This window comes from Eleutherodactylus coqui, chromosome 1 (genome assembly GCF_035609145.1).
Source record: "Eleutherodactylus coqui strain aEleCoq1 chromosome 1, aEleCoq1.hap1, whole genome shotgun sequence".
Lineage (NCBI taxonomy): Eukaryota > Metazoa > Chordata > Amphibia > Anura > Eleutherodactylidae > Eleutherodactylus > Eleutherodactylus coqui.
In genome coordinates, this window is record NC_089837.1 from 286,336,952 (window position 1) to 286,361,265 (window position 24,314).

General features: G+C 41.2%; 1 protein-coding gene across 2 annotated transcripts in view; it reads right to left on the reverse strand.

Annotated features, from left to right (window-relative positions):
• Positions 1–800: 800 nt before the first annotated feature.
• Positions 801–24,314, reverse strand: part of NKAIN1 (sodium/potassium transporting ATPase interacting 1) — a 45,172-nt gene continuing 21,658 nt past the window's right edge. The window contains exons 2-7 of one of the 2 annotated variants that reach the window (XM_066572519.1): positions 20,441–20,578; positions 14,783–14,863; positions 14,310–14,507; positions 9,305–9,365; positions 5,008–5,089; positions 801–2,366 (exon numbers count right to left, since the gene is read on the reverse strand). In XM_066572519.1, the coding sequence (XP_066428616.1) occupies positions 2,354–2,366; positions 5,008–5,089; positions 9,305–9,365; positions 14,310–14,507; positions 14,783–14,863; positions 20,441–20,578 (573 nt within the window). In that variant the 3' untranslated portion in view covers positions 801–2,353. Of the gene's footprint in view, positions 4,255–5,007; positions 5,090–9,304; positions 9,366–14,309; positions 14,508–14,782; positions 14,864–20,440; positions 20,579–24,314 lie in introns of both variants that reach the window. The other variant, XM_066572526.1, reaches the window with a different exon arrangement.

Here is a 24,314-nt window from a genome sequence, read left to right on the forward strand (position 1 = left end):
GCAACTGCTGTACTACAGGACATCAACTGTCCTCAGCGTTATCACTGTGTTCTCTGTGCTGTTACATAGGACTGCAGGTGACATCATTATCTGTCCTCAGCGTTATCACTGTGTGTTATCTGTGGTGTTACTTAAGGCTGGTTTACACGGGCAGATGTTCGCTCAAAGATCACTTAAATGACAGCTTGAGTGAAAGCTTTGCGCGATCAATTTGCATAAAAATTAATTGGTATTTAAGTAGCTACTCAGCTACTTAAATACCAATTAGGTATGCAAATGAAGCATTCGCTGAACTCAGCTAATAGCCCTGGACTGAATTTAACAAGCAGACGATGGGCGCACATTTACACGCACCAATTATCACTAAAACGATCACCGATTAGCTTAGATTTTTTTAGTGATAATCGGCTGGTGTAAATGGGCCTTTAGGACTGCAGGTGACATCACTACGTTATCTGTTCTAAGTTATCACTGTGTTATCTGGGTTAACATGGCCACTTACACTACAGTACTGTTTTACTAGCGCCCACAGGAGGGTAGCATTTCAGCATTAGGAGGAGGAGAGGCTAAGCAGGAGATCAAGTGGGCCACCTCAGCAGCGAGGCGACGTGGGCTGGCGGACACAAATGAAACAAGAGGTGAAATTCTGGCTTCAATAATCAGTGAAACTGGAAACCGGCTAAATTAGAAGACAATGAAACTAGAGGTTTGACTGTGTATATATATATATATATATATATATATATATATATATATATATATATATATATATAAAATCCATCAAATAATACAATGAGAGAAAGAATCAAAACACTGTTTAATTCAAATATACAAAAATGGACATAATCTGAGGTACATTATAAAAGAAATCCCATACACACATTAAATTAGACCAGGGTGCATTTTCTCTCATTCCTGGGAATCAAAGATAACATTGCTGTGATCTCTTTCAGATGATAAACTCTATGATCCTACAAACCAAGGTCTATGGTAGTATACCACACCATCAAACTCTACACTCATAATGTATATGGCGTGTGAAAATGTTTAGATTTCACATATACTAAAATGAACACAAACATCTCCTTCATACCTGTACACATAACATGCATACAGAAGCACTGTAATGACATTGGCACCATTTGATGGTCACATTGTGCTTATGTATGTATGTTACAGTGTTCCTACAATGGCACAACCACTCTGGCCATTACATACTATTGCAATCCTATTGCATTCACAGTGCAGGTGCAACACCAGTGCTAATATTCCCCATCAAAATGTTAAGGAAGCTCAACCATTGTGCTCTGCTATTCACCCATTGTAACATTATTTTACAGACAAGCATAATTGATTATTGTTGCCTTCTTGCCATCCCTCATTTCTCCATGCTTCACCAATAGTGCACACGCTAATAAATTATGTCATAATGGCTAAAGTGCGCACCATGCTAAATTTCTCTCCATAAAATGGTAGAAAATTAATGTCTAAGAAAATAACAATGCATGGGTAGAAATGAACACATGGAACTTGTAAACTGAATATGTGCTATTGCTCTCTTGAAGATATTTATACAAACTGTTCCTAGTTAACATTAAAATGTTTACTTTCCTGAAATGTTCCAACTGTGACGATGGAGTCACATACAGACCATTAAGGCTAAAAATGACATTTTTCTGATTCAAACTGTACAATAGTAGGTTTGCACATTATATATCAAACAAATAAAAAGATAGGAAGTACATAAAATAGTCCCACTAATTTCCTCCCGGTGCCAAACAAAGTGCCCTCCAAGAGTATTGCCAGGTTTAGTTTAGTTGTCTGTGTTTCCTTGCTATCACCTGAGTTTGCAAAATTTACCCATTTACACCTCCATGCAAAAAAAAGGGATCACTGGTTTTATTTCTTTGCCCCCTTTAGATCTCTTATTTCCTTATGAGAGTGACCTGTTAAAAATGCTTTTGACTTTGTCCTCGTCAAGTTAAGTGCATCTTCATTTCTTCTCTATTCAGGTGTATAACTCTTCATCAGAGCTGTCCAAGACATTTCCTTGTCAACGGTAATAATGTCTTAAAAGGCTACTATTTCTTTGACTAAGGATTATTTCTTCTTTTCAACTATATACATAAATGTATAGTAGAAAAATGAGTCAGCACCAGGGTCTTAGAGTTGTGTTCGACCTCTTTACATTCCTAATGCAAAAGATATTGCATTCCTAACAAACTGCCAATATTGCAAATATTCTGAATATCCCAGTGGATTTTATATGTCAGGCGCCTTGTGAATAGTCAAACTTCATGAAATATATACAATTTTCTTATCTGACTATTCTTCCAAGTATGTCTTAAACTTGTCACAGCTGTTTTCTGAAATCATAACATATATTACAATCAGAAATAGCCATTTGAAACCATGTCTTTTGTGATAACATGTACATTTTTGTGATACTTAAAAGGGGTTTTCCGGGCACAAAATGGATATTCTGAAAATGCTGAAATCTAGGAGGTACCCTTACGTACCAACAACCGGAACCTTTTATCTGTCACTTTGGACCTTTTTCATCCTGTGCTTCTGCCGATCTACCGCTGTGCTTACATGCATCACTTCTGCAGTAAACACAGCAGAAGATTGTTACCCCCAACTACCAGCATGCATGGATCTTGTTTACTGGCCAAAGCCACAACTCACAGGTCCTACAATTTACAGGCACCAACTTCCCTATCACTGAGAGTCCCAGAGAAACCTACTGAAGACAGGAGCTTCTGGCACTCTGAACTGCACATGAGCAATACAGCGCAATACTTCCTCTGCTGTCCTCCCATCATGCACTGCTCTCAGGATGTTGGAGACTATGGACAGGGGAGGAAGTAGGAAATGCAGACAAGATGTCTTAGGAAGTGGACATATTTTTCAGGCGGAGAGTCATGTGACATAGATAGAAAATTAAGAAGTAATTAAACCAGGTATAGTGAACCTATTACAGAATGAGTTAGTGTGATGATGTATATTAGATATTAAAACGTTAGTCTGTGCCTGGAATACCCCTTTAAGGCTAAGTGCACTATCCATTTTTATTGCCATTGCTTCTAGAAAAAAAAAAAAGCGAAGCAACTGTGTAAATAATCTGGATTAAAACACGATTTCTACCATTTTGTGTATATAGCCTCTATGCAGATCTATTTGTTTGCATAGCAGCGAACTACAAACTGATCCTGTTTGTAACTTGCTACTACAGCTGTATGTTACTCATGTACATATGCTCCCTTTTTTCTTACCAGCACAAAGTAGAAGAGTAGACACATAGGTCTGCACAGCAACTGAATACCCAAAATGGTAAGGTTTTTTTTTTTGTAGATCAAGACTATTTGCAAAGTTGCTTCACTTTTTTTTATTTTAGATGCAACTGAGTAATTTTAAAAATCGCTGTAAAAGTGCACATATGCTTTAAATAACTTCTGCAGTTCTACAACAGACCTTGGTGCATCAGATGTAATGCTACATATTGGACATACAGTACACAGTAAAGAATAATGGTTGCTACACCAGTTTTGTGAAGGAGTACAGCCAACTAGTCAGCAACTATTTTAATTAATTACTGGGACCTCTGCAACATTTCACAGTTGGGGCATCTCACTTAATGCTCAGATAAGTGCTGTGACGACATGTTCTCATCTTTAGTCCTTTTCTAGACAATACTACACATTTTCTGAAGTGTCACTTGGTATATTTAAATGATTCCAACATGCTGGCAGATGACAGCTTGATACTTAAAATATGACAATTTCTTTAATATTGTCTTGTGTGACAAGATCGATTGTTTCTCCTGAATGGAAAAAAATTCCCAAAACAAAAGCTTGAAATCCCCTTTTCATACTAAGCTAAGAGTGGTCTGTTTGACGTGGATTTTTACTAACAAATAATCTTATTATCTACCAAACCTTTGGGCAGTCATTACTACATCTTCTCTCTGATGATAAGTGTTTGTCATATAGCCAGTTAGGATGGCCAAGTCATATCTCTGAACTGGAAGCTGATGCCATCCATAATTGAAAACATAGTTGCAATGGTAAATGTGTGCAACCTGTCCAGATACAACTGAACATTACTACTGCTGTGTTATGGTGTTTTAAGGCATTTCGACCACTGATCAGGAAAATAAGTGAAGAACCAAAAAAAATGTGAAGAGATACAAGAAGGGCTTCGAGTGGATAAGATGTGTAGAAATGAATAGCCAAGGAGTAGGACTAGCCAGGCCTGCATGAGAAAATGTATGAAATATTATTAGTACAAATACAATATTTACCATATCTACAATACGTGCAAGAAGGACTTAGGGTATGTTAGACATACAAAACCCAATAGAGTCCCTACAGTACTGCACAGAGGTTGTGCGACTCTGTACTAAGGAGCCATATGGCCTCCATGCACTGCTGTACAGGCTCTGTGCCCACGTTCATGAATGCGTCTGACAAAATGTAGTATTATACAAAGGGCATCTGAGAAAACACAGTTGTTGAATTACTACAGGTTTTTTTTTTTAAAACAAAGAACACAGAGGGAAGCAGTCGCTCAATGAGAACATTGACTAAATTTAATTTAGAATTAAAGTGTTTTTATGGGACTTTACAAAAGATGGAGCCGGATGATGATAGCTCTGCCTGCATTGCAGTGGCCCAGGTTGGCAATTGCAGGCACAGCAATTCCATGGGAGCTACACTGGCAATTACCAACCTGGACCACTGCCATGTGGATAGAGCTGTCAGCTTTTGTTTCCATCCACACAGACAACAGGTGCCATAACAGTGGTTTGCCGGAGGTCCTTACTATGGACCTTGCCTATCAATTGTTGATAACTTATCCTGAGGAATGATCGTCAATAGTAAAGCCCTGAAAAAGTCCTTTAAGTTCTGCAGCATGATATATTAGATAAGAACCTAACATTATCAGGCCTATTTGTGAGAAAGCATCTTTCAAAAGGTTTATGCAAAGCATAAGAGATAGACATACTTATAGAGTGGCTGCAACTGGAGGTGTGATGTCTTCATGGGAGCCTGATATCCATAGGAATCATAGGAGCCGATGAAATCAACTGCATTTAATTAGAGAATATGTTTAGTTCAATAGCAGCATTTAGGAGAACACTTATTTTTAATATTTTCCCATTTATCTCTTTCACCAGCATATTAATTCAGTGCAGGTTACAAAGTGTCACAAGCAGTTTGAAGCTCTACTATTTTGCAATCATACTTCACGCATTCTTGTATTCATCTGGACAATGCTCCACATTGTAATTATCCTTCAGTTTTGTTTGCAGTCTTTCATCGTTTATGTGTGTCTTTTAAGCACAACAGATTGCATTTAATTTTTAGAGACAATGATCTTTGCAGTTTCTATGTTTTGTGGCAGTGTACAGTTATTATTGTACAGTATTGTAATCATGTAACCCGGGACACAACTATTTTCCTTTCAGGACAGAATTATGTATGCACTATATGGCAATATCATTTAAATGGTGTATAGTGGCATAATTTACACAATATGGCGGTATCATGTATACAATGTATTGTGCTATAATTTATGCATTGTATGGTGGTATTATTTATGCAAAATATGGTACGTAAGACATCGCTAGTGTTAGACAGTCGGGGTTAAGCCCTGAACCTTTCGGCCAGTGACCTGGATCTCCTCGCTACCACCACTTTCAACTGCATATGTGTCCTCAGGACACAGAAGCAATTGAATACTATGGTGGATCAGGGGGCTATTAACTTCCTGCTCCTCCACCCTACGTCATAGGCTGCAAGCTTGTTCGTGCCTGCAGCCTATGAGGCCCTGGGATGGGTCTTCGGCACAGGTTGGTTCAATGGCATCATTGCATCATGTAGGCTTGCGTGGAAATCCCGTTATCATGTGTCAGAGGCTGCAGGCATGAAGAGGCTGAGCTCCATTCATAGTAGGACTGGGGCTAGGTGAGTATTATTATTATTTTTTTTAATTGAGGCACTATTACCTAAGAAGGGGAAATACTACCTAACAAGGGGCACTGTTGCCTAATAAGGGTAATGTGGAGCACTATTGCTTATTAAGGGCACTCTTAGGTACTATTAGGTGGGGAGAGGGCGCTACTACTTAATATTGGGTGTTATTAATGAATAAGTGCACTAACTGGGGCACTATGGGGGCACCATAACCAACGAGCAGCATTAAGTATCATTATTGAGTAGGGACACTAAGTGGGCTTCGTTGCTAAGTGGGGCCACGCAGGGAACATTATTGCCTTCGAAGGAGTACACATGGCACTATTCATTTTTAACGGGGCACACATGGAATATTATCACTTTCAAGGAGCATTATCACTGTCTAGAGTGGAAAAGAGTGTACTATTACTTTATAGGATGCACACAGGGGTTATTGTTATGTTGTAGAGGGACACAGGGCATTATTACTTTTAGGCAACAAAATAGTGGGTAGTATTACTATGTGGAAGCACTATCTTAAGCACTATTATTATTTGGGGCACTGGGAAGATCAGTGGGCTACAAAAGATGGCCCTTTTACTGTGTGGTGCACTATTTCCCTCTGGGACACTATCTGTTTGGTGTAGTGGCCCAGAACAGTGGGGCCCCTCCATAACTGTATGCATGCATTTGTCTATGTAATGTCAGTGTGTTCTGTGTTGCATGAATGATGTGTATTACATAGCTGCAGCACTGTAAGGGTTAACTGGTAGGTGAGCTGACTGTCTGGAAAATGTATCTGTCCGTTTGTCATGTGACCTTGTGATATATATGTGTGCATGAGTGGGGTTCCGTTCTAGGCTTGCAAGAGAGAGGTGTTCTGTTCTAGAGAGTGCAAGAGGACCACACAGACAGGCACCTTCAGCCTGTGTGGCCCAGAATGGAAGAGGCTGAAAGGAATCTACAGCCGGCCCTGGGCTTGCTGTACCCAGGAGATGTGAAAGTACCCCTTTGATGCTAGGAGAGAGAGAATGAGGAATGGCCATGCAGTGTATCTTTTTCTCCCAAATGTGAGTGTTGACCAGTAGAGAGTTAGAGAGAAGAGAGTGTGTTCCCAGGACTAGGACCCACAGATAACAAGGACTGTGGTTTCTTGTGTTCATCCGTGAATCCTCCATGTGACACCCCTTTGAAGTTTGCACTGTGTTTTCCTGCTGGTGTGTATTTTCAGGTTGTTTCAAGTAAACAAGTCTCACGGACCGTTCCCAGTTTGGCTTAGAAAGTTAACGCAGAGGATGGAATGGTGGTGTGACATAAAAGACTAAAGTAATCCATCATTGGGTTTCCCTGTTTAATAACCTGCCCTTGGCCACTTGGACGTGTCACAGGTTACCCTCCAGGTGGGAGACAGTAGAGCCACCATGACAAAGCCCAAACTCTGTACCGCTGTCTCCGAGGCTGGGGCCCCCCCTGTCTCCGACACTGCATTTGGCACTATTAATTTTAGGAGTACTGTTTGAGTGGTGCTATTTTTTTGGGGTGGGGGTGTAGCTATAGTTATGTCAATTTTATATCTAAAGTACAGAATTTGCAGCACTGTGCCACCCAGCAAATACAGTAATGGGGGCAAATGGGAAAGCAACAGAATTGTCAGAATTCGGAGTAGCAGCAGAATGGAGAGTTTGTGTAAGAAAAGGTAGGGAGCGTGCTTGAAAAGTGAGAAGTTAGACATGTCTGTGTTACAAACTTTTTTGTCCTTCAAGAGACAAGTCGTGGCTGAAAGAAGTTGTCATGGTGGTCTGGGCCGCATAGACAAGATGTGAAAAGCAAACAACTGCAGTCATAGAGAACATCACCTGTGATCACTGAATGCAATGGTACTGTGATAATTTATATGGTCTGCAGAGTGCCTGTAAAGTCTTATCTACTACTATAGGGGTCACTGTATTCGGTAATATTGATCTTTTGCATAGTGTTCAATAACAACATGGTGGTATTATTCAGTCACTATGTGTTAGTAATATGTGATCCTAGTGTGGTGGTATCATATGGGCCTTGTATAATGGTATTATTGTCCTTTCTATAACATGTTTTGTTCAGTAACTAAGGGAGATGGAATAAATCCTCCACAGTGCCACCTATTGAAAGGCAGCATTCCTTCGAGTCAAAGTGGGACTTTTTATACAAGTCTTCTTACAATGACTGGGAATCAAAAGCAAAGCCAGACTCCATGTACATACAGCTGTTTCCGGGTTATTGCCCATCATCAGTGCACAGTAGGAGTCTGGCTTTTGCTAGTGAGAGGCCTGGGACAGGGGTCAGAAACGCTCTTTTCTCCTTAGGGAGAGCAACTATATACTATAAACTAAGTGAGGAGACTCAAATGGCCACGCACGCTCCTCTGGGTAATATGCAAATAAGGGAGATGGAATAAATCCTCCACAGTGCCACCTATTGAAAGGCAGCATTCCTTCGAGTCAAAGTGGGACTTTTTATACAAGTCTTCTTACAATGACTGGGAATCAAAAGCAAAGGAATGCTGCCTTTCAATAGGTGGCACTGTGGAGGATTTATTCCATCTCCCTTATTTGCATATTACCCAGAGGAGCGTGCGTGGCCATTTGAGTCTCCTCACTTAGTTTATAGTATATAGTTGCTCTCCCTAAGGAGAAAAGAGCGTTTCTGACCCCTGTCCCAGGCCTCTCACTAGCAAAAGCCAGACTCCTACTGTACACTGATGATGGGCAATAACCCGGAAACAGCTGTATGTACATGGAGTCTGGCTTTGCTTTTGATTCCCAGTCATTGTAAGAAGACTTGTATAAAAAGTCCCACTTTGACTCGAAGGAATGCTGCCTTTCAATAGGTGGCACTGTGGAGGATTTATTCCATCTCCCTTATTTGCATATTACCCAGAGGAGCGTGCGTGGCCATTTGAGTCTCCTCACTTAGTTTATAGTATATAGTTGCTCTCCCTAAGGAGAAAAGAGCGTTTCTGACCCTTGTTCAGTAACAACATGAAGGTGATATTCAATTACTCTATGAAAGTAATATGCGGTTTAGATATAATGACAACAATAGTATTTGATAAATATATATGTATATAGTTCAAATATTTTTTTGGGGGGTGGGGATGGGTGACATACCTTGGGGCTTGTGTCCCTGATCGTTTAAGACCCTTGCAATGCCCCTAATGCTCCTAGTCTGTGCCAACATTCCAGAGGAACCACCTCTCTCTACAGATACTGCTTAGCTTGACTGTGTATAAGATTGCACGTTACATAGACTTCTTTACATAGACTAAAACACATTATACTACCTTCCTTTTTTCTAGAAATCATACTCACAGCTATCTTCTTCATCCATGAAAACTTTGCTGACATAACAGGCATACACAAAGCCAAAGAGCTGTGAGTAGGCAGAAAAGGATAAGAAAAATAATGAGATATAAATGAAGAGCACACATATTTTGAAATGCAGAATTGTCTATTAAACATACTATTGGTAAAATTAATAGCTGTGTGTGTGAAGTTTGGGAACCCTATTAAGTGCTCAGGGTTCTGCTTAGAGGCTAAGTATCTGCTGTGTTAAACCAAATGTCATAGTGACCTAAAAGTACAATACATCCTAAGCAAAGGCATAGAGATCATGGGCCCCATAGCAGGAATCATAACACACCACCCATGTCCCCCCCCCCCCCCCCCCCCCACACACACACACTAGAATAATGCAAAGACAGAGATGAAAAAGAAAACAGAAAGAATGGGAAAGCAGAGGCATAAAGAGATCAGGAAAGAACAGAGGGGGAGGGAGAGCATAAAAAAGACAGGGAGAATGGGATAAAAGTTATGAATAGAGTAGGATAAAAAAGACGGACAGACAGAATGGTAAAGACAGAAACAGAGTGGAAAAAAGTAAAGACAATGGGAAAAAAAGAAACAGAGAGAGGGAAAAATTGCTGAAAAGAGAGCAGAAAGAGAGAAATGCATGAAAAAAAGGGAAAAAGATGGAGAAAGAATAGGATAAAAGAAATGGAAAAAGAGCGCAGGAAAAAAGAGTCGGAGAGAAAGGACGAGAAAAAAAGAGACAAAAAACAGAGAGAGAAGGTAAAAGAGATAGAGAAAGCAGGAAAAGATGGATACAGAATGGGAAAAAGTGATGGAGAGAGCTGAAAAAGCAGTGGAAAGACAGCGAAAGAAAAAACAGAGCAGGAAAAAGATGAGAGGTAAGAAAAACAGAGCTGAAAAAAAAGAGATATTCTTATCACTAAATTAGCGAATATATATGTATAAAGCTGGAACGCAAAAAATGTATCCTCCTAAATTTTTCCTTGCTTTTCTTTCTTTTCCTTCCTCTCTCCTTTTTTTTTTAGTTTCGTATTAGTGTAGTACTATCCCTATTTAGAATCTGTAATATGATTAGTTATAATTCTCGCTTGAGTATCATTTCTTCTATGTGGCCAACAAGTGTTGCTTTACATTATCTTTAATTTTAAACCGTAATCGTTAGTTTCCCCAAGCGATTTGCATCCAATTGGGTATAACACCCCGTTGTATGGCTAAATAGACGGATACATTCGGTAATCTCGTTTGGATCTAAAAAATTTTCCATGAAAACCTTTCATTTTAAAACAAATGTCGATGCTTGGGATTCCGCGCATTTTTCCATCTCCAGTCGCTCCATTTTTAGATTGTATTTTAGCTGTTGCAGTATTTCAGATAATCCCAGGGGTTTGGCTTGTAGCCATTTCGACAGCAGACATCTCTTGTTTATTATAAGAATAGTATGTATAATATTAGTGTTTATCGTTTGGCTAGGAATAGCATGAAATACATAGGTTTGTGGAGTTAAAGGTACAAGCGATTCTCCAATCACATGAATCAAGGACTGGACCTCTGCCCAGAATGATTTGATTTTGGGACAACGCCAAATGCCATGTAAGAAATCTGATTTTGAGAGAGCATCTAGGGCATGCCAGCAGTCTATCTGGATTACCAGGGTGTGGGGGAATATCAAAACCGTATATTGCCCCGTGTATAATTTTGAAATATGTTTCGCGCCATCTTTTATTGGTTATAGCCTTTCTTACAGAGGTCGAGCCCTCTATCAGTTTTTGGGGTATCTCTGGGTCGTGAAGTTCTCGTGCCCATTTTCTGAACAAGGAAGTATCATCCTGTAAGATCCATCCGTCTCTAAATAGATAATACAAATCAGATATAGAGAGCCTCTGCGTATGCACACCTATGAATAAGTCAATTGTTTTAAATATTGCCTCTTTAGAGACATCAACTAGTCTAGTGCTTAAAAAGCTCCGTATTTGTGTGTATGACAAAAATTGTGATGCAGGTAAGTTATATATCTCACGCATTTCCTCAAAAGTTCTATATCTGGGTTCCTCCTCATGAAGGAGATGTTGGACCTTCTCAATACCCTTTTTACGCCATAACTCAAACAATTTATTTTCTCGCCCCTCCTTAAACTCCGGATGCCCCCATAAATCCATATGTTTTGATACTTTTAATGGTAATCTGTAAGCTTTGCGGGTAATTTTCCAAGCTGCAATAGTATCCCTTGCCATAATGGAGTATTTAGCCCCTGATGGGAGGTTAGCGAATCCTGTGTGCAGGAGGGTGTTAAGATTCCAGGGGTAAAGCAAGCTCGATTCTAGGTCATAGTTTGAATAATGACTAGACTTCTGTAGCCAGTCCAATGAATCTCGCATAACACTAGCCACATTGTAAGAGCATACGTCTGGGAAATTTAGCCCACCCTTACTTTTTTGAAGTATAAGCCTTTTCGAAGCACTGCGTGGGCGTTTATTGAACCAAATAAAGGCGGTGAACGCGGTGTTCAGTTTTCCCAAGTCTTAACGCTTTAGCAGTAGTGGGATAGTTTGTGAGGAGTATAGGAGTTTTGGGAAGCTTATCATTGTGATGAAATGACATCCTCCAATAAGGGACAGTGGAAGATTATTCCATCTATGAAGTTCATTTATAATTTTATGTATTACTTGAGGATAATTCAGTTTATATAAACTCTCGGGGACCTTGCCTATATTTATTCCCAGGTATTTAATAGATCATTTTACTAAGGTGGCAGGGACTTGTTTATTGTGTATATTCTTTAAATGTCTATATCTAATGTAATATCTAACAATTCGCATTTTGGGGTATTCACTTTAAAGCCGGAGTGCTTTCCAAAAGACTCAAGGTGGGTGAAGACTTTCAGCAGATCCGTGTGCGGAAGTGCAAGTGCCAGAATTATATCATCTGTGAAGAGCATGGTCTTTACCGTCCCATGTGATGTCTTTAACCCGTTCCCGCTGCAGGGCGTAAGTTTACGTCCTGGCAGCCTGGTACTTCCCGCAACAGGGCGTAAACTTACGTCCTGGAGATAGCGCGGGATCACATATGATCCCGTGCTATCCCGCAGCGGGAGCCGGCTGTCAGTCACAGCCGGCGTCCCGCTGCAACAGCGGGGGGGCATCGGAGATCTAAGTAGATCGCGGCAGGGAAAGAGTTCACAGAGGGAGCGCGGCTCCCTCTGTGTCTCCGGCCGGAACTCGCGATGTCATCGCGAGAGCCCGGCCTGTCACCATGGCACACTGGCGTCCTGTATTGCCTATGCCTATAATCGCTGTACAAGCGATAAGGCATGGCAGAGCAGTAGCTCTGCCATGCCTTATACCAGCGACCATCAGGGCAGTGGTTAAAGTCCCTCAGAGGGACTCAAACAGTGTAAGAAAAACAAAGATTAAAAAAAGAATTTAAAAAAATGTAAAAAAAAGAGTAAAAAAAACATTTTTTAATGCTTTTTCTCAGATTAGTATAAAAAAAGGTAAAAAAAAAATAAAATCCCACATATTTGGTATTGTCGCGTCCGTAACGATGCGTACAATAAGTTGCACATGCTTTTGACTGTGCACGGAAAAAACGCTAAAAAAAACGCTAAAAAACTGAGGCAAAATGCTAATTTTTAGCATTTTGCCTCACTAAAAACGCAATAAAAGTGATCAAAAAAGCCATATATACCCCAAAATGGTACCAAAAAAACCTACAGCTCGTCTCACAAAAAATAAGCCCTCATAGAGTGCCGTACATCAAAAAATAAAAAAGTTACAGGACTTTAAATGCAGCAATTTAGAAAAAAAAAAGATTACCCAGAAAAAGGGTTTTTATTGCAGAAAAGTGGGAAAACCTAAAAAAAATGTAAGAATTTTGGTATCGTTGTAACTGTACCGGTCCGCAGAAAAAATGGAATGTCTCATTTATGCTGCATGAGTACCGCTGTAAAAAAAAAATTAAAAAATCTATGGCAGAATTGATGCGTTTTCTCTCCCTGCTACCATTAAAAAAAAAAAAAGTTTTACAATATAGTCTATGTACCCAAAAGTGGCACCGATAAAAACTACAGTTCGCCACGCAAAAAACAAGCCCTCATACAGCCGCGTCGACGGAAAAATAAAAAAGTTATGACTTTTGATAAACGGAGAAGAAAATCCGCCAAAAATTGTTGCGTCCTTAAGCCCAAAATAGGCCATGTCATGAAGGGGTTAAAAGAACAATTGAAAACATTCCACGGGAACGGCCAGAGGTAGAACATGCTGTGTTTTTTTTTCTCGCAGCGATGCTGTGAGGAAAAAAATCGCTGGTATGCAGAAATCCATTCAAAAGAATGGATTTCATATGTGCGCATTGCTTGCTTGAATAAGCCCTAGCAGGAAACAATAAGCAATTTATGACTTTATTAGATCTTCTAAATGGTGAATATTAAGATATGCAGGCACAGGTAATTTAATGAATATTAATAACCCTTCACAATCATATCTTCTGTGTGCTACCGCTCAGATTACATAGATTACATTAGATGCGATCACAATTAGAACTGAGGTAGAATTGAGTTTATTGCACCTAGATTTCCGTAGTGTGGCTCAGAACCTTGCTTGGTGTTTGCCTTTGATATATTGATCTCATAGACAGTCAGTTGTTCTCTTCTCTATAGATAGATATTTTATGTTTTTAATCAAATGGATTGAACTCTTTTTTTATTTTAAAGTCTTTGGTTAGATACATAATTATGACCCTCAGAGCCTTCAAAGTCTGATTTTTATACAATGGCAATAAGAAAGTTCACACTGACAGCGTTTGTCTTTGGCGCTGTTGCTCAAAAGGTGTATGGGAAATGAAAAATAGTGAGGCAGCAGTAACAATTTTCTCTCATTTACATCCTTCTTGGACACTGCAGAAACTACAGAAATATAATTATGGGGTTGGGAAATCAGCCATAATTATAGTCAAATTCATAATTAATATAGTCAGCCTTCAAAGCTCTCATGTATTCATTCATGCTCACCGCCAGAAAGATCTGTAGTGCACTGCTCAGCGCTTCAATGTACGGATAGTCAAGAAGACAGCCGGTCACTGTGACCATGTGATGATCAGCCAATGACAGAGGTGGTGTACGAACAGGTGTTACAAGGCAACCTGGTCCATTCTCCATCCACCATGACCGATGCAAGGACGTGTTAAAATTCATTATCAGGTCCCTGTGCTAGAAACATATGAATAGCAAGAATTACTCTAGAGTCACATAGTATTATAATTCTGAGCAACAGTTGCAAATTTAGAGCCACGGATGGAACCAGAGACCGTCCTGTGAGGTCATGATGAATTTTACCAAAGAAGACTTTTGAAAAAGTTCAAAAACTTTTTAATGATCTCAGAAGATGGGATCCGTTAGTATTAAACCTAATGACACCTAATATAACAATATTTTTATAGCAATGACAGAATTTAGTTTTGTGAAGATGGTAGACAGTATCTTACCTGTGATAAATGCCCCACTTCCAGGTAGAAACAGATTATAAAGGCATTCCATGCTACCCATAATGCCAGCCACACAGAATACTGGATAAAAATAGAATAGATAGAATATAAATGGAAAAGTTGTAATCAGAATCAGCTTAAAGCTGGCTAACAGTTAACATGTCCTCTATTATCATGCATCTTTAGCTTAGATAAGTGTGACACTGCTTGGACATTTTCTCCTGACATCAGACAAGCTAGTAGCCCCATTCATATTACAGTGTTGGCTGCTACCACCAATATTATTGAAATCATCAACAAATATTTCATGTCTATGGCCTGGATGAGAGTAAATAACACATGGGAATATTTTAATATCCTGAGTCATCCAAAATTGGGAACTTCGCTGGAGTGTATAAAGGCCCATTTACATGCAAAAATAATCGTTCAAAAGATAGGTTGAACAGACCACCTGCAGCTGCCAGAACAAGAGAACCACCTGCCACAGGCAGGTGTCTTTTGCTCTGCCAGCTGCAGTTCCTGTGGAAAATACTGCACCATGGACAGCAAACACTGCATGCGGTCTGTGTTATCTTCTCTCCAGCTGAACAATGGATTTTGTGTTCACCTAAAAATCATTGTTCAGCCGAAGAGTGAAAGATGGGAGAATTTACACACAACGATTATCGCTCAAACTATGGCTTTTGAGCAAATTTTGAGCAATAATCATTGCATGTAAATGGTCTTTAAGGCTAAATTCACACCTTGCATTCTGTTGCATATATTTTTTTTAAAATATTTTTTCAGTGTCCAGATGTTACATAAATGCTGTGACAGTGCAGTAGCAAGAGTGGCCTGTAGAGGGCCTCTGAGCACAGTTACTGTGTTTGATTTAGTTAACCTGCACCTGCAAGGGTGCGGCTACACAGTTTAAATTTCCCCTCCCTCACAAACTCAGGATCCTTGATGCTGTGGAGCTAAGGTCCATGGAGGCCTGTGGGGCCTGAGGTCTTTGTAGACCTGCTGCTGGTCTGTGAGGGACCTGGAAACACGGAGCGAATAGGGGGTAGTCGGCCCCTCGCTCATTGCCTGTCGGGGCCAAGTCACCTTCCTGGAAGATCCACTGGAAGAAGCGGTGTGCATTGCTGTGAGCACTGTGGTGGACAACAGTGTGCAGTTGCCTGTTGCATATGATATGCTGGACTGTTTTTAAACTGAATACCTATGCTGAAATAAACGCTTGAGGAACCCGCATTTGGACTTTACCCTGTTTCTGGACATCATTGTGGTGCTGCCACCCCATGGCAGGGGAAAATAAGCAGGAGATCTCGGGCAAGTAACCCCAACTTGCCACAATGCATATAAGTAAAAATCTCATTGGCAGTTTTAATTTTTATTTGAATCTGTGGAATGTCCTTTTCATCATGAATTTGCTCTGCTTCTCATCACGACTTCAGGTAGAAAACTCACTAAATTGCACATTTTGACACTGTTTTTACTCACAGTTGTGATGTGGATTATAACTGCACCACAAAATTTGAGTCACTTTTATATGTGCCAATGACTGTGAATGAAAGTTCATTAGAATGTTCATTCACCAGATCATTCAACCAAAGGATAGTGATCAGCCAGCAAACAAGCAAACACTTGTTTGTCAACCAATCAGATCTTTTGTGCAGTTGAAAGAAAATCATTGTTAATGTGGCCACTCAAGGTCTCTCTACAATTATTGTCATTTGCCATCCACATAGGGTTGCCATTTTTGTAACAAAAAAATATTGGTCATGTTAAAAACAAAAGAGGGTGTGCTTCCGGGCATGTCATCTGATTCTATATTAGCACATAGACCCCCTGTATTTTAAATACATATGTAACTTACATCTCAGCAGATAGACTGTGCAGTATCTGCTATATATACACTGCAGAGTTTTTACTGGTATAGACCTCCAAGAAATACAGTCCCACCCAGTCAATTCTGTTCAGTTCATCTGTGAAAAACTGCCTGTTTAGAAGCGGTTGGCTGGAAAAGAGCTCCACCTCCATTCATTCAGAGATTCTTGTTCCTGTTTAAAAGCACAAGAGTGATAAGCTTTGGGACATCTGTTGGGCGCTTAAGTGCTCAAGAGTAGTCCCATGTAAAAGTACCCTTAAGGCACCTTCACCTGCGCCTGTGCTTGTGGTCTATTGCGCCGCTCTACTCTGTCCTTCGAGCCACACAACGAAAATACCAGAACCACCAGACCTGGCACATAATGGGCTCTATCCATTTCCGGCATTCCAAATGGCATTTTCCTGGAAGAAATAGTGCTGCGCTATTTCGTCTTTGGTTTCATACAGGATGTGTGCCAGAGGCTCCAAATGGAACCTGTGATGCAGATGTGAACCCAGCCTTAGACTGCAGTGCCTATATAAAGTGATAAGTAGAAGCTGCAGAAGACAAATGTTGCATTTTTTTAAATTAAATCGTATTGCAAAAATGATTGTCCGTCCAAAGTACATTCATTTAAAGGGGTCCTATCACCACAATCTCACCCCCAAAACTAATATCACTGGCCAGGAATAGATGAAGCATCAATCACTTTTAATGTCCTCGCTCTTTGTAATAGGCCCATATTCCTGCACAATTAGGTTTCAAATTTATCCCAAACTGTATACAAATAAGCAGAGAAGAGTCATCTGGATGAGAAGAATAACTCTGCTTTGTGAGCTGCTGAATAAACCAGACCCCATTTCTTTTGATAGACAGGGTTTCCTGTGTAATGGGGAATGTGTCAAGCTGCCTATCAAGAGAAAGTGTCCCGTCACTGCCAGCATACCTTTACTGCAGTTGGCTCTATCCTGACTAGTTAGGATTAATTTCTCCTGTCCTGACTAGTTTAATATTACCTGCTGCTGTCAGCTGAGGTAGTGGTTGGTGATTGACAGCTCAGTCAGCTAACCAGTTGGTTCATTAATTATGTCAGCCTCTGTGCTGTCTGTGTTGATTAACAGCTCTAACAGCCAATCAGCTTCTGCTTGTTATATGTCGGTATCTCTGGTCTAGGAAGCACACTCAGTTTACTTGTCTGTTGTCTGGCTCCTGTCGTTGGGTTAGTTCCCTGTGTTCCTGTTTGTTTTGTATTTTGTGCATTTTTGTCTTTTATTTGTTATTAGTTACTTTGTTTGTCCCTGGTTTCTATACTTTAGTTCCCCTCTGACTCTGGATCTGGCTTTGCGCAAGTAGTGGGGTCGTCCCTTTCGGGATGGGTGCTCCGCTTCGAGGCGGGTTCTCTTGGAGAGGTTCAGAGTGCCCTGCTCTGACCAGCACCCCTTTGTTCGGTCTGCTCGTGCATCTAAGCCACCTTAGTAGCAAGCATACACGCCAGTCCTGACGCCCCTGGTACCATATCACCCATGGTTTTGTCAGCAATTCAGGACAAATGTGACAGAAATGCAGTGTGGTTAGCTCAGTAGCTCATGAAGTACTATGACTCTTTTCTGATCATTTGCATATGATATAGGATAAGTTTGAAACCTAATTATGCAGGTACATGGACACGTTAGGAAAAGACAGGGTATTTGAGGTGATTGAAGTTTCCAATGAAGTTAGCGTTGCGGATGAAATGGTAGTACTAGTGACATGTTCAATTTTTAAGTGAAAAAATGTCCTCCAAAGGTGCCAATAGCCTGTAGTGTTTAAGTCAGTTCTACACAGGTAATTCTGAAAAATCTTTAAACAATACAGACAACTATAGCTGGTTACTACAAAAAACATAAGCTGGGCCAAAAAACATAAGGCCTCCCTCACACAGGCATTTTTGTACAGCGTTTAGCACTAGGTTTTCAGCGCTGCGCTAAACGTTGTACAACACTCCCATTCATTTCAATGGGGCTACTCAAGGCTAAAAATGCAGCATCTTCAACGCTGCGCTTTGACAGCATTGCATGTTCTATAGTTGGACGTTTTCAGTCCTGCGCGCCCAGCGAAATGAATGGGCAGTGATTTCAACACTGCTGAAAACGCAGTAAAACTTGGTGCTGCGTTTTTGGCAGCGTTAACCGCACATCGATTTTTCGGGGGGAGTGCTTGCAATATAAGCCCTACCTCGAAAATCAGTCCTAGCTAAATTAGATAGAAAAAAAAAGCTATACTCACCTAGCAGCTGCTGTCCGGGTCCGGGCCGAAGGTCTCTGACGCTGCTCCGGGCTTCCCTTGCACTGACAGATCTATTGCTGTATGCGAGGTTTGAGAACCCCGCCTCCAGCAATAGATTGCTGTGATTGATTCTCGGCGCTGGCTCGATGCCCAATCACAGCCATTCATTGACTGTCTTAGCCAATCAGAGCCGGCAAGCTTACAGCAATAGATCCTCTGTCAGTGCAGGGGAAGCTCAGAGCAGCGCCAAAGATCAGTGGCGGGGACCCAGACGGCAGCTGCTAGGTGAGTATTGATTTTTTTTTTAGCTGTGCTGAAAACGCAGCCAAAACGCTGGCATAAAGAATGCCAGCGCTAATGAAACCGGGCTGAATCTGCAGTAAACGCAGTGTTGAAAAATGTTCACACAATTATTTTATGTACAGTTCTGCAACTTCTTGCTGAAATACCAATAAACAGATTTTTGCTATGTCTGAGTGCTATAATTCCCTTCTATAGGATGTTTAGAGCGACAGTATATGACCTAATGTCCACGACTGGATTTTAATTATAAAATCCGTGTGCGTGTCCCGTGCGAAGATACGCAACCCTAGCCACCCATAGGGATGCATTAGCATCCACAGTGCAATTTAAAGCATGCAGATGTGATTTTTTTTTTTCCCAGTGTGCGGATCGCACGCATGGAAAGAAATTGCAGCATGCTCCATTTTGTATGCAAATCCCACGTAAATTTGCACTGCGCATGCGTCTGGATGCATCCACCGTGCTGAAGAAAAAGGATCCGGACGGCACAGAGGAGCTGGAGAGGTAAGAAAATATTTTTTTCTCTCAATGTTTGCTGGCATGGCTGGATTCCGCTGCGCGATTCATCAGTGGAATCCATGCATGCAAGTGGACATTGGGCCTAAGGCCTCATGCCCACTGGTAAAATAAGATTCAAAATCCGCAGCGTTTTTCCCTCAGCGTGATCCGCGCCCCATAGGGATGCATTGGACACCCGCAGGTAGTTAAATACATGCGGATGTCATTTTCCCCTCAGGCGCGGATTGCGTCTGCGGGAAAACACCCGCGGCATGCTTCATTTTTAGTGCGGGTCTCCCACGGGGACGGCTCCCGCAGGCTTCTATTGAAGCCTATGGAAGCCACCCGGATTCGCGGAACACCCGTACCTGAATTTCTGCTCTCTGGCGCGATAGCGCAGGAGTTAGAAAAGAAAATGGAGTGCCCGGCATATGCGCGCAGCACGCCGCCGTCGTGCCGGACACATCCACCAGGCCGAAAAATGAAGATCCGGCCGCGACGGAGGGAAGATCCGCAGCGTCCGGATAGGTAAGTTTAATCTTTTTTTAGCCTCATGTCCGCGGGAAGGGAGGGACCCGCTGCGGGATTCTGCATGGAGAATCCGCGGCGGGCCTGATTTTCCCCGTGGACATGAGGCCTAAGTGTATGCTCACTTCCATCCAGGTGTGTTTTATCTACAGGATCCTCGACAATTCTGTTGGTTCTTTAGCTAAAATCTTCTCATAATAAAATATATTACTTACCAAAATCAAGTATCTAGACCTGTAATGTAAAGTGCCGAATATCCCCAGGATGACAGCCATAATGTGCAGGAAATTGGCTAATATTGGAGCCCACTGGTAGCCGAGGAAGTCAAATATTTGCCTCTGTAGAGCAGCTGCCTGTCAAAATTTAATACAAAAATGAGATAAATGGTCAGTCTGTCCAGTAGGTAGTAAAGTGGCCAAACATTATGATTGGATAGACTGAAGGGAGCAAAGTGACCTAATGATGATTCATAACTTAGCACCCCATTCAATATTTATGGGGCCTTTTCATTGGCTTTAAAAATAGTATTGAATGATGCACACTCTAAAGAGTGTATAGATTATGCTGCAAAGGTTAGGGGAACAAGAGGGTTAAAAGAATACTATCAATAATATTGAAGAAGCATAGGGTAATTAAAAAGCTTTTAACCTCAGAAGCTCAGAGTTTTAATTTGATTATTGAACAGAAAATAATAAAGCACCAGAATGCACTTACATATCATTTGCACACAGATATATATACATTTTAAAAGTATTAATACCCTAGGGGTAGATATACATGTGGTGAAAAAACCTGATACAAATCTGTCTGTGCAAAATGTTACATGTTATAGTCACTGATTACTTCAGAAGGGTTGGTGATCCAGGGATTATTTTGATTGACAGATTTGGAGTCAGACAGGAATATTTTCCCTAAAATAAGAACAATTGTCTTCTACCTCATTGGTTTTTTTTTGCCTTCCTCTGGATCAACATTGCAGGATAATAGGCTGAACTGGATGGATATATGTGGAGGTATTGTTTCATCTCCCTTATTTGCATATTACCCAGAGGAGCCGAAATGGCCTTTTAAGTCTCCTAACTCACCAAGGAGAAAAAATAGCGTTTCTGACTCTTTTCAGGCTAACATACTATCACTAATTTTACCACAAATACTTGGAGAATTTCACGATGAATTCTACCCATCCACTTCAAAAGGAGCAAAAATCTGTGAAATTCCACAGCAGCAAATTTAAAAACTGACGCTGCAGGTCACTTTTCATGGGGAAAATCTATGTGGCATGTGGAAGAGGTTTGTACAAAACTCATCCACAGGGCTAAGAGGTGGTCGTATCTACATTTCTCAATTCAAGTCTGTTTCAATCTGATGTAGGGACGCTTATTATCTAGGTAGCACAACCAGTACTGATATCATGGACTGTCCCCATCATAGGAAGTGGAGATCACGAAGGCAGGAATCCAAAGGACAGTCTGGAATTAGAGGCGAGCAGCAGCAAAAAAAAGATGCAGTCTGGCCATAGGGAAATGGACTATCTTCTCTATGGGAAGTAGATAGGCCAGGGAACTTGTGAAACTGCTACCTATTCTCTGTACAGGCAGCAGCTTCATTGGAATATTTTGGGTTTTTTCTTTCAATTGTTACTAACTCTTTGTGCACCCTCTAATCTCGTTGCCCCTCCGCTCACTGTAAATTGGAGACAAGTAGTGTTAGAGATTGAAAAGAGTGCAGATAAACAAAGTTACTGGACTGAAAAATAAAAGAAGTTAAGAATTGTACGAGAGAAATAAGTAGCAGAGAATTGTGAGAAAACCAGACAAGGTGTTGGCAGAGACAATTCCTGAATTTCAATTGGGAAGAATATATTTATATATTTATAAAAGTGAAATACAGATGGTACTCTGGGAATATCAAAAAATAAATACATTAATTAAAACAGAAGACTTCCCCAATAACAACACATTTGGCTCGGTAAGTGTGTAACAGTTATAACTTTTCTCACTGGTAATCTTGTTTGGACTTATGCCCTGTACCAAACCTCCAATGTTCACAGGCTTCTGTATCTAAGGCCTACTTCACACGGGAGACACAATATCACCATGAGAAAATGGCAGCAATATTGCGCGACTTTATAGCACCACCTGCAAGGATTTTCGGGGGGCAGAGGGGCTGAAATATAAACCCTACGACCGCCCTGGCTCAGCCAATCATTCCCGGCACATTCATCCATTCATTGAATGGCTGTGATTGGTTCAACGCGCACTGGCTTTGATTGGCTGAGCCACGGAGCTCGTCAACTAATCACAGCTAGCCCTTCCTGGAGGCAGGGATTTTGATCCTCCAATCCAGGAAGGGTCGGCAGAAGACTTCAAGCAAGTGCCGAAAAGCTTCAGGGGAGACCTGCTCCGGAGATGACAGTGCCTCTTAGGTGATGTATTATTTATTTATTTATTTTGCAGTTAGGGCTTGGTTTAGAGCTTTGACAGTAGGATTTCCTACTGTCAAAGTTGCATCGCACCGCACGAAAATCGCGTTTTTGTGTAGTGCAACAGAGAGGAAGGCTCCATAGGGAAACATGGGCTACAAAACATTGCAAGTCGTGGGCATATCGCAAGACCCACAGGGTTTTTGAGGCTTAACATACATGCGATTTGTTGCATTGAAAATCGCACGAAGGCGTTCCTCACGTAGATTATTGATTCAAGATTATCTCCAAAATTCGGGCATGCCTTTGCTCCCACAAGATATAATTCAAATTCAAATTAGAATCTCCCATTTTGCAAGAAGAACTCGCTGAGATACTAAAAGAGTCCCACACAAGAAAAGCACCAGGCCCAGATGGTCTTACCCTCTGTTACTATAAGACATTTGCCGAAACTCTTTCCCCTCACTTCCTTCGAGCCTTCAATTCTCTTACCTCGGGTACCATCCCACCAAGAGATACTTTGAAAGCATATATCACAGTAATTCCTAAAGAAGGTAAAGATCCCTCGCAATGCCAGAGCTACTGTCCCATCTCCCTCCTAAATGTAGACTTAAAACTTTTCTCGAAGATTCTCGCCAATCATTTATCACCCTATCTCAGTGATATAATTCACAGAGACCAAATGGGGTTCGTGCCACTGCGGGAGGCACGGGACAATACTGTCAGGGCTATTAACATCATCCATCAGGCCAAAATAGTTTCCATGCCCATATGCTTCCTCTCTACGGATACTGATAAGGCCTTCGACAGGATTTACTGGAATTTCTTGAGAGAAACACTCTGCCATTTAGGATTGGGGCATAACATGTTAAATGGGATCTTTAGTCTCTACTCCTCCCCTACTGCCTCGGTTAAAGCAAACGGCGTGTTCTCCTCCTCTTTTAAAATACCAAACGGCACGCGACAGGGTTACCCTCTTTCCCCTCTCCTTTTTATCCTGTGCCTAGAATCCCTCCTCGGCTACATTAGATCCAACGTCAGCATCGGCGGAGTCCAGATGGGGGGTGCTGTGCATAAGGTAGCCACATACGTGGATGACTTGCTGTTCTTTCTCTCTTCCCCGAGGGTCTCTCTTCCTGTTCTCCTGAACGAACTCCGTCTCTATGCAATGATCTTAAATTTCAAAATTAATTATTAAAAATTGGCGGCCCTCAATATTTCCCTCCCCCGCTCCCTGATGGATGAGATACAAGACTCCATCACTTTTAGGTGGGCCAGAGACAATATCAAATACCTTACAGCGGACACTACTAGCCTCTCTGCAGCCAATTTCCTAGGCCTTCTGAACAATATTAAAAGAGACCTAACCTCCTGGACGATGGGCTTTTTCTCTTGGTTTGGCAGGTGCTCAATATTTAAGATGAATATCTTGCCCAGAGTATTGTACACCCTCCAAGCTTTACCTATTGACATTCCAAGACTCTTTTTCCGACACCTGTCTTCCTTACTCTGGGCGGATAAACCAACTCGGAGAGTGCAGAGCCTCCTGTCGAGGCCCAAGGTGATGGGGGGCCTCGGCCTCCCGGACTTTGTGGCTTATAATCAGGCCTCCCAACTAATGAGAGTGGTTGACTGGCTTAGACATGCAGATAGTAAGCAATGGATCT